At 40.9% G+C, this 12778-nt stretch overlaps 1 protein-coding gene across 7 annotated transcripts in view; it reads right to left on the reverse strand.

Moving 5' to 3' along the window:
* Positions 1-12778, reverse strand: part of Cep63 (centrosomal protein 63) — a 45248-nt gene that overhangs the window by 23486 nt on the left and 8984 nt on the right. For all 7 annotated transcript variants that reach the window (XM_052718360.1, XM_052718378.1, XM_052718369.1 and 4 more), the window contains 3 exons: positions 12246-12423; positions 4808-4903; positions 3244-3366 (listed from right to left, as the gene is read on the reverse strand). In XM_052718360.1, the coding sequence (XP_052574320.1) occupies positions 3244-3366; positions 4808-4903; positions 12246-12423 (397 nt within the window). Of the gene's footprint in view, positions 1-3243; positions 3367-4807; positions 4904-12245; positions 12424-12778 lie in introns of those variants that run through there.

Below are 12778 nucleotides of genomic sequence, written 5' to 3' on the forward strand. Positions count from 1 at the left end.
CAGATTATTAGAACCACTGCAATTATTTGTGCTAGCTGATTTCTATTAATTTGACACATACTAGACATATGTGGGAAGAGGGAATCTCAACTGAGGAGTTGCCTCCATCAGACTGGCCTGTGCACATGTCTGCAGGGCACTTTCTTGATTAGTGACTTGAGGGAGCTGCCATCCTTGGGCAGATGGGTCTGGGCTGTGTGAGAAAGGTGCTTGAGCAAGTCCAGGAAGCAAACCAGAAGACAGCATTCTTCCATTGTCTCCATTTCAGTTCCTCCTGCAGCTCGTGCTTTGAGCTCCTGCCCTGGTTTCCCCTGTTGACAGACTATAAGCTGTAAGCTGAAATAAACCCTTTTCTCCCCAAGTTGGTTTTGGTCATAGTGTTTTACCACAGCAACAGAACGTTACTAAGACACTATTCTTCAGAACTGAAGGAGAAAGAAAAATTGTCCTTGATAACCACAAACTGAAGGAATTCTTGGCCTCACTGTAATAATACTGAAGTAATCTACACACTGAAGAGAAAGCTCAACATCCATGATACGACATGGAAGAACAAACTCTAGTGAACAAATGAGGATTAGGAAAACACCGGACACTAAGAAACAACAAAATGACAGACAGGAACGATACCTGTCATTAAGATCTCTGAATAGTAACGCTTTCAATTCTCAAACCACAGGACACAGACTAGAGCTAGGGAGGTGGCTCAGGAGGTAAGACTGCTTGCTGAAAAAGCAAGAGTCCCTGAGTTCAAATCACCAGCACCCATGTAAAAGGTTGAGCATGGCTATGTGTACCTGTAACTCCAGTGTTTGGAGGAGGAGACAGTAGGATTCCAGGAGCTTGCTTAGCCAGTCACCCCAGCCAAAATGGCAAGTTTCCAGTCTACTGGGAGACCTTGTCGCAAAACAAACTGGAAATTGACAGAAGAAGACAGGCAATTTCTCCCTCTGGCCTCCACATGTGCTCATATGGGCACAACTCTCCCCCCCCCCAGACTAGTTGATTGGATTAAAAAATAGGTGTTGGTGGCGCACACACCTTTAATCCCAGCACTCAGGAAACAGAGGCAGGTGGATCTCTGGGAGTTCGAGGCCAGCCTGACCTACAGTGAGTTCCAGGATAGCCAAGGCTGTTACACAGAGAAACCCTGTCTCGAAAAACCAAAAAAAAAAAAAAAGGATCCATCTATTTTTGTTGCCTGCAAGAAACACACCTTACTAGCAAACACAAACATTGCCTTAGAAGAAAAGGATAAATCATTCACTATGACCAAGTATACATCATTACAAGGATACAAGGATGAGTCAACACACACAAATATAATGCATCATATTGACAGATGCAAGGACAGAAATCACATGATCCTCTTAATTGATGAAGAAAAGACTTTTTATAGAACCCAATAGCCCTTCATTATAAAAGCCTTGAAAAAACTAACAGTAAAGAACTATAGCTCAATATAATAAAGGACACATATGGCAAACCTATAGCCAACATATTAAATGGGGAGAAGCCCAAAGCACTGCCCCTAAATGAGGAATGAGAGGCAAAGACATATACTTTCTCCACCGTTATTCAACAGTCTTTGGAGTCTTAGAGCAAAAAGCTAAAGGAAAGAAAAGGGATATTAAATAAAGGAAGAAATCAAATGATCCTTTCTTTAGACACAATGATCCTGGACTCTAATCCCACCACGAGACAGCTTCAGGAACTAATAAACACCTTCAGAAAAGGAGCAAGATATATGGCCCCCACACAAAACTCAGTAGCTTTTCCATAACCAATAATGGACAACCTAACAAAGAACTCAAGAGTAATCTCATTCACAACAGCTTTAAAAATACTGCAGAATTAAATAAGTATACATATGCACACACATACACATACTGTGGAATAACACAACCAAGGAAGTAAACGACAACGAAAACTTTAAAACATCAAAGAAAGAAATGGAAGACATCAGAGGATGGAAAGGCCTCATGGATTGGCAGAAATAATATGGAAATGGTTATATTATTGAAAGCATCTCATAAAGGCAAGAACTGAGGAATGCTGATAGGAATAAGTGAATAAGACGATCAAAACAGCTAGACAAGAAAGGATGCTAAGAAATGCCAGAGTGTGATATGTGTGATACACTATGTCTGTGGAGGAAACTCTCGAAGATTATGATGAGAGCAATATTAGAGAGGATAATAATGAGCTGGAAGTGAAGTAACCTGGACCAGAGGATAACTTCTGAAGCTCTGTGCTCGTGGTTGGTAGTGTAGGTTGATAAGGATGTGAAGGGCTGGGAGGAAAAGGTAGCAGTGAAGAAGGCTGGAGGGGAAGCAGTATTTGTGTGGTCCTCTGATTCTAAGTTCTAAATCTATAAAAATATTAAAAACAAAAGGACACTAAATATAAAAATTACATTTCCAGACAGTAAAATATACTGGCATTTGTGTGTGACAGAAAAATTTTAAGTAGTCACACAAAGTTGCTGAACAGTATTTCTCAAATTGGGTAAAGTGCAGATTCCTAGATCCCATGCCTACTTCTAGATCAGACTCTCTGAGGTCCCAAAGCACCCCAGGTGACTGTTACAACGCACTGCAGAGCTCAAAGAGAAGAGAGGGAACTCACTGCCTCCTGTCAGTAATCATGGAGTTATAGAGCAAATACAAATTCAGCAGAGGGAGGCAAATCCTTTGTAACGTCCACTCTATCTAAATGGGAACTGAAACTAAACCTCCTGATGTGTAGAGTACTCTCTGCAAGACAAAACCAAGAATTCCCCACATTCACTAACACATACTCAGGTGTGGAGACACAGGATGCTGCTACTAACTTATGGTCACTGTTCTCAGAATGGGGGGTACTGAATACTAGGATCTTCTCCAGGATATAGTCCCAAGCATGTTGGCTACCCCTGCTCCCTGTACCCTAAATGCTAATTTCATGCTCCATCATTTTAACAATAACAACAAACGAACAAAACAAAACCTCCATACATTTCCAAGTGCCCTGTAGGGTAGAACTACCCTCTTGAGAATTATTGATGGCTTAGAACCCCACCTGCCACAGGCAAGCAAGTGTTGATGGGCTGTACTGTGGATCACCCACCCACCACTGAGTAGCTCAGTGGCAGTGCCTTCCCCTAGAAGGCAGGAACTGGCTTCAGGAAAGAGCTCCCCTGGAAACAGCATTTTTCTACGCATCAGCTGACAGTGGCAACTGGGACTATTGCTGTGAACATACCTCTATTTTTCCAGTTAACCTTTCAATCTCAGACCGATCCTCCCGCAGACTTTTTTTAGTTCCTTTAAATTCTCTTAGTTGCTTTTTCTGCAGCTTTTCATAGCTTCTCTTCAGTCTGCCTAACTGTAAAAACAGTTATTTATTACTTAAAATTTAAGAATTAGTAAATTGTGGTGGTCAGAAAAATTGGGATTATAAAGCAAAAGCAGTGCTAAATTATCCTATTGAAAATAGATTGGCAGCATGTTAGAGTTGCAAAGCAAAATAGAAACCCTAAAACTTATAGATAGGGCTGGAATGTAGCTCAGTTGGTAGAGTGCTGACCTAGTAAGCACTGGGCCCTGGGAATCCCAAGTACCACATGAACAGGGTGTGGTAGTAAATGCAATGATCACACAATTAAGTGGAGGCAGGAAAACCAAAGGTAAGGTCATCTTCAAATACATGAAGAATCTGAGGCCAACCTGAGATACCTTATCTCAAAGTACATCCCTGCTTCTATGTATATGTATGAAAAATAAATGCTAACAATGAAATTTCCAGGCCAAAAAAAAGAAAACAAAAAAAAGTTAGTTTTATTACAATTGCCATGCATTCATAGACCCCATGATCCACTCCACAAAGAGAGGAAGCAGTAACTGTTCCCCTCTAGGCCAGTGGTTCTCAAGACATACTCCTAAGGGCACTGATGCACAGTAAACAGGAGACTGACTTCAACAAAAGCAATTTTCCCCAAAGTTAAAAAGTACATTGAATACTATAATAAAATTTTCTTCATTTTAAAGATTTTATTTTTAATTTCTAACTATGTGTGTTTGTCTCTACATGGGTATGTAAGTGCATGCAGGTACAGATGCCCATGAAAGCCAGAAGATGGTATCAGATCCCTCAAGCCAGAGTTATAGGTGGTTGTGAGCTGAATGGGGTCCTCTGCAAAAACAGTACACTCTTAACTGCTAATGAGCTATCTCTTATCTCCCAATTTCCTTGCTTAAAAAAAAAAAGTTTTAAAACATTCCTTTATTTGTGGGAGGTGGCATGTTGGGGTGGGGAGGTGTGTGTACACTACAGCCCACCCAGTGGAGGTCAGAGGACAGCTTGCAGGAGCTGGTTCTCTCCTTCCACCATGTAGGTTCAGGGATCAAATTCATGCCATCCGGCTTAGTGACAAGTGCCTCTACCCAATGAGCCTTCTCACAGCACTTGCTTTTCTTAATGCCAAAATATTTCTAAGCCTTTTGTTTCTTCCAATATTTAAAAATCAGCAACTGAATTAATTTAGAAATGAAAATATTAAGTTTTCTGGTCTCAAGACTTCAGTATTCTACAAATAGAGCTCTTTTTCCTGTAGGTGCTCAGCCAATTGCTGGTTTAGGTAATAGCAAGCATATTCTTTGCCTAGATTCAAGGTCAGAAAGATAGATTTCTACTGCATACTTCCCACAGGGTACCACACAGGCTGTGCACTTCCCACCATATGAAGTAGAAACCAGTTCTCAAGACAACAGCCGAGGACTACAGAGAAAGAACCACCGCATGTCACATCACAGAACTAAAGCCTCACTTCCTCCTGCAGTTTCTTTAACTCCTGCTTATACTCCATGGCCATTTGTTGTTTGGTTTTTTCATGTTCTTCTATCTGCTGATGCAACATTCCAACCTAAAAGCAGAAAAGATAATACAGTTCAATATTAGCATTGAAATGATATCCCTGAGACATAAAAACAGAAAATAATCCTTGTACTTACTTGCAAACTAACGTTCTCAGTGTATCTACATGGTTAGCCTTCTTCCCAGGAAGGCAAAAAAATGGCTGAGTCAATAATCTACATAACAGCTAAAAACATGACCAATTCTTCTACAAATTTAAAGTTAGTTCAAGACTCACACTCTTTGTCTGATTTATTCTCCCCAACCCTTTGGTAAAATAAATAATAAATCCTCACAAAAATAGCAGATACAAAATTTAAATTTTTTGATCATCAAAAAATTTCATTTTTAGAAACCTATAAAACTTGAACAGTAATTTCTGCACATAAAGTACAAGTCAGTAATCTTTGAAACAGGCTGGAAGACAATAGTGGCTCCTACTTACTTCATAATTCCTCTGACCACCCAGGGTAAGGAAGTGAATCCTAATCCATTCTTCAATGATTTGGTCCCAGTGACAACAATCTCATATGTAGCCCTCAACTCTAAGTAATACCCAGCAGTATCTTCCTGACAACCAGTTAGAATTTAACCAGTACGTGGAAATAGAACGGAAGATATCAGGAGTCCAGATAGTCGTGTGTGTGTGTGTGTGTGTGTGTGTGTGTGTGTGTGTGTGTGTGTGTGTGTGTGCGTGCGTGCGTGCGTGTGTGTGTGTTCGTGTGTATGTAGGTGTGCATGCACATGTATAAACATGCCTGTGGAGACCAGAGGTAAATGTTGGGTGTCTTCCTCAATAATTTTCTCCCTATTTTCTGAGCAGGTCTTTTACTGAACTTAGAGCCTATCTGTCCAGCTAGACTGGCTGCCAGCAAACCCTCGAGACGCTGCTGTCTCTGGCCCTCCAGTGCTGATTACAGACGTATGCAGTCATACCTGGAGTTGACATGGTGCTGGGGAATGAACTCAGGTCCTCATGCTTGGGGGGCACACAATTTACCCACTTACTGAGTCATCGTCCCAACTTTTTCTTATTTCTTAAAACAGATATTTAAATGACTGATTTTCAGCCTTCCTATAGTAACATATCTGGAGATACAGATAGATAAAATGCTCTTTAGGCACCATGTGAGGCGCATCCTGTGTTGTTTTTCTGTTTATTTTGGTTCTGTGCTGGGGATTGATCTTAGGGCCTCTGCACATATAAGTACACATTCTGAGCCGGCAGTGGTGGCACACACCTTTAATCCCAGCACTTGGGAAGCAGAGGTAGGTGGATCTCTGTGAGTTCAAGGCCAGCCTGGTCTACAGAGTGAGTTCTAGGACAGGCTCCAAAGATATACAGAGAAACCCTGTCTCGGAAAACTAAACAAACAAACAAACAAAAAAAGTACACACTCTACCACTGTACCATTAATCCAATCCCACAAATATCGATCCACAGGCCACTGAACCCAGGCCTTTGCATGTATAAGCACACTCTCTGCCACTGTTCATTTACCTGACCCCACAAATGTGAACCATAAAAAGTTCATTATCATTCATTATCAAAGCATATTCTAATTTTCACTGTGATTTCTTCATGACTTAAAGGTACTTGGGAGGGTGAGGAGCTAGCTCAGCAATTAAGAGCATTGGCTGCTCTTACAGAGGACTGGGGTTCAGTCCCTGGCATTCACTCAGTGATTCACAATTGTCCGCAATTCCAGTACCAGGGGATCCAATGCCCTCCCTCTGACCTCCATGGGTACCAGGCACACACATGGTGAACAAAGATATATGCAGGTATAACATTCATATTCATAAATAAAATAAACAAATCTAAAATAAGGGTCCTTTAGAAGTGTACTGTTTTTCAAGTACTTGAAAGGTCTTTTAGAAGTATATCGCTTAATTCGCAAGTACTTGAAAAGTTGTCTTTTATTGTGTTGAGTTTTAGCTTAAAACTACTTTGTTACAAAAATACATAATTTAATCTGTGCAGCTGCTTGACAGCAATAAAATACTTCAGTCACTTAAAAAGAACATATTTAAGATTAATTAGGTCAAGTTGATTTTAATCAACTCTCTACCTTAACTGCCTTTCCATGTGCTTGTTCTATTAGTAGCCAGAGAGCTGTGTTAAGACTTCTACAGTTTCCATGAATATAATTTCTCCCTAAATCCTGTGTTTGCTTTGTACATTTTAAGGCTGTTATTAACTACTTACAGCTGGATTATTAGAGTCCCAGAGTAGAAGTCAGAGGATAACCTGTGGGAGTTGGTCCTCTCCCTCCACTCTGTGGGTCCCAGGGATTGAACTCAGGTCTTCAGGCTTGGCAGCAAGCATCCTTACCTGCTAAGCCATCTCGCTAGGCCAAGTTACATCCATGTACTTTTCAAAGTCTTTTCATGGCACAATATTTCCAAATTCTTACTTTCAAATTTTGGTGTATATTTTTAAAATGTCCTTCCTCTAAATCCTTTGGATTTAACAAGCTCTCTTCCTAAACCCCTGAAATAAATCACCACCTATAGATTTTCAACCTATCTTCTCCTGATACTCTTATGCCAATAAATTGTCCTCTTCGATACTATCTGCATCCTGCAACTCCGATTACAGTTCTATCTTGCATTCAAACTATTTTATTTCTATTATGACTTCTCCCAGTCATTCAGAACTTTACTTCTTAATTTCCAAATACACAGATTTTTCAGGGTTACCTTTTTCTAACTTGTCTCTGCTATGTAAGAGAGCTAATCTATGATTTCAAGCCTATGTTTATGGCAAAATGTACTTCATAGCCCAGTACAGAGTCAATTTTGGTAATCATTCAGTTTGTGCTAGAAAAGAAATGCACACTCTGCAGTTCTCTCATGTTGTGTGCTATAGTTATAAGCTGGGTCAAGTTTGCTGATCAAGCTGTCCAAATCTGTATCTTTATGAATGTCCTCCATCAGTTACTAAGAAAAATGTGTTAAAGCTCCCAAGCATGACTGTGGCTTCATTGTTTCCTACTGACAGCCCCGGTACCTTTTGCATACATATAAGAAAGGTTAAAACTATCTTACTGTATTATTGTGTCCTATTTTGAGTTTTCCTAAAAGTACAATCTGAGATGTGGATTTCTGGATAGGTAACTGGAGTGACCTTGGAAAGCACAGTGAGGGGACAGGAAGGAAGAGCCATACAGGGTCTATTCCTGGACAGATGACCACAGTAAGCTGCCGGAGTTGCGTTACTGGGAACCCACTAAGGAAGCAGATAGATGTGTTTCAGAACTGTCTCTATGAACAATGGGAAGCTGCTGACCTTTCTCACCCTCACCCTGCTGAGGTTTGTCCTGGAAAAGTCAACTACCCCACAGTTCTAGATTTAGGGTGAGCAGCTTCCTGAGGTCCTGAGAGGAGCAAGGGCAGTAGGATGCAGATAACACAAAGAGCCATATTTAATGGCTAAGAATGAAATTGGAGGGAAGGAACGTGGTACAGAATGCAAACAGTGTCACGATAATTGCATGTCCTGAGACTGTTACTCCCTCGTGATGAAGCATTGCTGTTCCCTTAGTAATGCTCTTCCCTTCTGCTTCAAGCATGCTTTTTCTAGGAGGAATACAGTTACAGTATCTTTCTCTTCGAGTGTCTGGGTGGCAGGCATTTTTATTTTACCTTGTACTTTCAACCTCCGTGTGCTTTTACAATCATTAAAAATTGTGGTTCATTATTTTCACCTCGTTGGCTAATTTTGGTCTTTTAATTGAGTCAGTGGCTGCATTTACAATTGATGGACTTACCTGGATTTAAGTTTACTATCTTATGTGCTATGTATACTTAATAAATCCTGCACCTTTTTTCCTTACTGCTTGCCCTCTTTGAACTGACTCCTTTCTCATCATTCCATGTTCTCCTTCTACAAACCTGGAGGATATTCTCAACCAGTATATACTTTAAGGTTCCCTCAGACTGACATGGGGATCACTGACATAACAAGTCTAATGTCAGTTGGTTGCCTTTCCAATTCCCTGGTAATCCTGAGACTAAACCTGTAATTAAATTCCACTCATCTCCAAACTGACTTAACTGTGCACATAATACTAAATGTATGATAAGCTGCTATATCTGACCACTATTCACTTAGATTTTCTTCCTGGAGTTCTGGCCGTCTATCTAGATCTCTCATTAATATCTAAATGATGTTCTTTTTTAAAATTGTTTATTTCATTTATTGTGTGCATATGCATGCCATGGTGTATGTGAGGAACTCAGTGGAAAGCTTGCAGAAGTCAGCAAGCTCCTTACCACTGAGCTATCCCCAACCCTCAGTGGTCACTTTAAATATCACTTATTTCTATCAAGGTGGTCTCAGTATTCACAGCAATACTGGCATAGGGGTCATGTCCCCACTTTGTACATGATGAAGCAGGCTGAAGTTTCTTGTTCAAAAACTTTCAGCTGAAAAACACAAAAACATGAGCTGGAGAGATGGCTCAGAAGTTAAGAGCATTGGCTGTTCTTCCAGAGGTCCTAAGTTCAGTTCCCAGCAACCACATGGTGGCTCACAACCATCAATAATGAGATCTGGTGCTCTCTTCTGGAGTACAGGCATATTGTATACTTAATAAATAAATCTTAAAAAAAAAAAAAAGAAAGAAAGAAAGAAAGAGAGAGAGAGAGAGAAAAAAAAACACAGAAACAGGGCTCTAAATTCTCACTTGTTCCACTAGGTCAACTTGTCCCACGGGGAGTTAGAGACAACAGTGGCAGAAACGCCATCAAAATCAACCCTATCTCAACTCTCCAAAGAGAAATACATTAGCTAGCAAAATGACTCTTACACTGGTTCTCCTCCAAGCATGGTCTGCAAGCAGCTAGTGCCGGCCAAAACCAGCAGCTCAGCATGAGATAAGGAGCCTTCGACAGGGTGTAAATCAGTCATCCATGAAACTCAAGCTTAGTGTAAATGACATCCACACACAATAAAACATTCTCACCAAAGACGCGGTGCACAGATTCACACTCTGCCACAAGCTTTCCATCTCATCAGGCACCTGTCCTTTGAGGAGCACAACTTCTGCCTGTACCTCTCAGACAGAAGACAAAAACTTAAAGAACTATTTTCTAGTTGTCACAACATGTGAGATTATCAACACATTAGAAATAAGTGGGGTTTTTTTTGCGTGTGTGTGTGTTTTCTCATATGTGTGGGTGCACACACAAAACCTGCTAGAACACACCATGTGGAGCCCCAAGATTGACATCAGGAGTCTTCCCCAACTGCCCTCTACTTGACCAGTGAAGAAGGATCTCTAGGTTGAACCCAGAGTTTGCCATACAGCTTAGTCTAGCTAGCCAGCTTGCTCCAATGACCCCATCTCTGCCTTCCAAGAGCTAGGAGGGCCACCATGCCCACCTGGGATTTAAGTGGGTTCAGGGGATCTGTACTCTGGTCTTCATGCTTGGACAGCAAGCACTTTATCCACCGAATCATTACCCCAGTCCTAGAAGTAAGTGTGTTCATGAAACAAGATTTCACAGACTCTGGACTAGAGCCCATTATTGATATTTGACAGAAGTACATAACGTCTAGAAACTAATCAAGGAAGCAGCAAGTCAACTAGACATCTGCAATTCTAAATTTCCTGGATATCCCATGCCAAACTCGAGATCTTAAAATCCTTACCTAGGAACCTGCCATTCAGTCCACTTTCTCTTTGAAGCAATTACGTAACGGTAATAATGCCCGTGGTATGAAGACTAAGTAAGCCAGAGGATTAAGTTCAAACTCAGCCTCAGAGTGAAGAAATAGTCTCACGATCACAAATGTGAGTTTCTTTGGTAGATTTTAACAAAATAAACAACTTAGAAATCAACATATACTGTGGTTTTCTGAACCAAGAAACCACTGTCACTTCAATGACTGAGTATAACTGCTCCATCTTACCCCAGGAGAGGTGAAGCAGCCACGGTAGTTCCCAGGAAAGGATCATGGGTCTACTCAAATTGTGTCATTTGTTTGGTTGTCTGTTTGTTCTTATACGTGTATGGGTGTTTTACCTGCATGTATCTGTGCACCACACGCATGCCTAGTGCCCATGGAGGCCAGGAGAAGGTGTCAGATCTCCTGGGACTGGAATTACAGACAGCTGTTAGCCACCATATGAGTGCTAGGAATTGAACCTGGGTCCTCTAAAAGAGCAGCCAGTGCTCTTAACCACTGACCTATTTCTCCAGTCCCACCAAACTGCTGGGGGAGGAGGGTTGTTGTTACTTTCGTTAATCCAGTGTGACTGTCATTTGGTGTTCTTTCTCATCACCTTCCCTGTCTGTGTGTAAACTGTGTTCTTAAAATCAATCTACCTAAGCTTTAGAATAAACTCTAGATTGGCAAATACAATTTGCAGAAATCTAAATTTGATAGAGCCGATATACTTAAGTGATATTGACTCTAAGTGCAAATGGCCAACCACTAGGAGATAATTTTTAATTCTTTGAAAATTTCATACACGTATACAGTATCTAAAGTCACAATTTCATGTTGCCAGTCTTGGCAGTATACAGGGCATAGCAGCCAACTCACCCCGATGAGGGCAAATCCCACGTAGGCAAGTCTGGCCGAATGAGCATGAGGTTTGGGGTTAGCATCTACCTACAGCTCTTGTCCTTCCTTCCCAGACTAATTGGTATGGAACGTAGAGACAATGCTTCCACCTGTAATGCTCCTGCTTCCCTTCCAGTATTCAGTGTCCTTCTTCCATTGTACCCCCGGTCCTCAACTTTGTTTTTTACCTAACCTTACAAATGAAGACAAAACCAATCCCTATTAAACTTGGTGATGTTCATACGGACATGTAATATGATGAAAGCTATGCAGACACTCTGTAACCCTTCTTCCCCTTTCTTTGTGTGCTAGGTTACAGAGGTAACCACCACTCAACTTTATTACATGAGCTCTGGGGATGCAAACTCAGAGCCTTAGCTTACACAGTAAACATTTAACAAAGCCATATCCCCAGTCTCCTCTGACGTTCTCTTACATAAGGTGTGTATTACATATAGTGTCCAAAGTAAAATGGTCCCTGAAATAAGTATTAATATTATTACACTTTCATATTTTCTCCTAAAGGAAAGAATAAATATTATAATAAACACAAAAAAGAAAAAAAAAGAAACTAACTTGGTGAACAAATGCTTTCTTTTAACAAACACTTAAGAAACATGTTTAGTACAAAAGATTCAACTATCAAGAGTGAATCAAGGGTACTGGGACATGGGGTTGCTCCAAGTGTATCACAGTCAAGCCTGAACACGCTCGAACCCTGCATAATTTAAAAACCAGAGGTGACAGTAGCAGGAAGAGTGAAGCAGCCCTTTACCTCTTTGTGCTTCATATCCAGCTGACTCCTCAGAGTCTTCAGCTCTCGATCACGAATGTCCAAACAAGTCTCCAGGGCGTGCGTCTGCCCCTCCCACTCAGATTTCTTATGAGCCACCATTATATCGATCTGTTTCATGAGCTCTTGCAGTTCTGCTTCACAGGATGTTAAAAATCCCCTACAAACACCAACAGACCAAACACAACTTATGCCTAAGTGCCTTCTCCTCTTTCACAGATAAAAATATCACAGACTGAAGCTATCTGAAGAACTGAAACACCAGAGGCAAAGAGCAGGACATCTGCGCCTTGCTTTTCATGCTGTTATATACTATGGCTGCTGACTCCACGGAATATTTTGCTCTCCTCTAAGGAGTAACCTAAAGCTGAAGCCACTTGGTGAAACACAGATGGATGTTTTACATCTGGCTCTCCAAGTGAGACTTTCAATACTACTAACCAAGTCTTGTGGAATATTTTAGGGACACTTCTGGAAAATTCAGGCAAGCCTAGGTCATATCTCTTTCAGCCAAA

This window comes from Peromyscus californicus, unplaced genomic scaffold, assembly GCF_007827085.1.
Source record: "Peromyscus californicus insignis strain IS unplaced genomic scaffold, ASM782708v3 Scaffold_11__1_contigs__length_118956290, whole genome shotgun sequence".
NCBI lineage: Eukaryota > Metazoa > Chordata > Mammalia > Rodentia > Cricetidae > Peromyscus > Peromyscus californicus.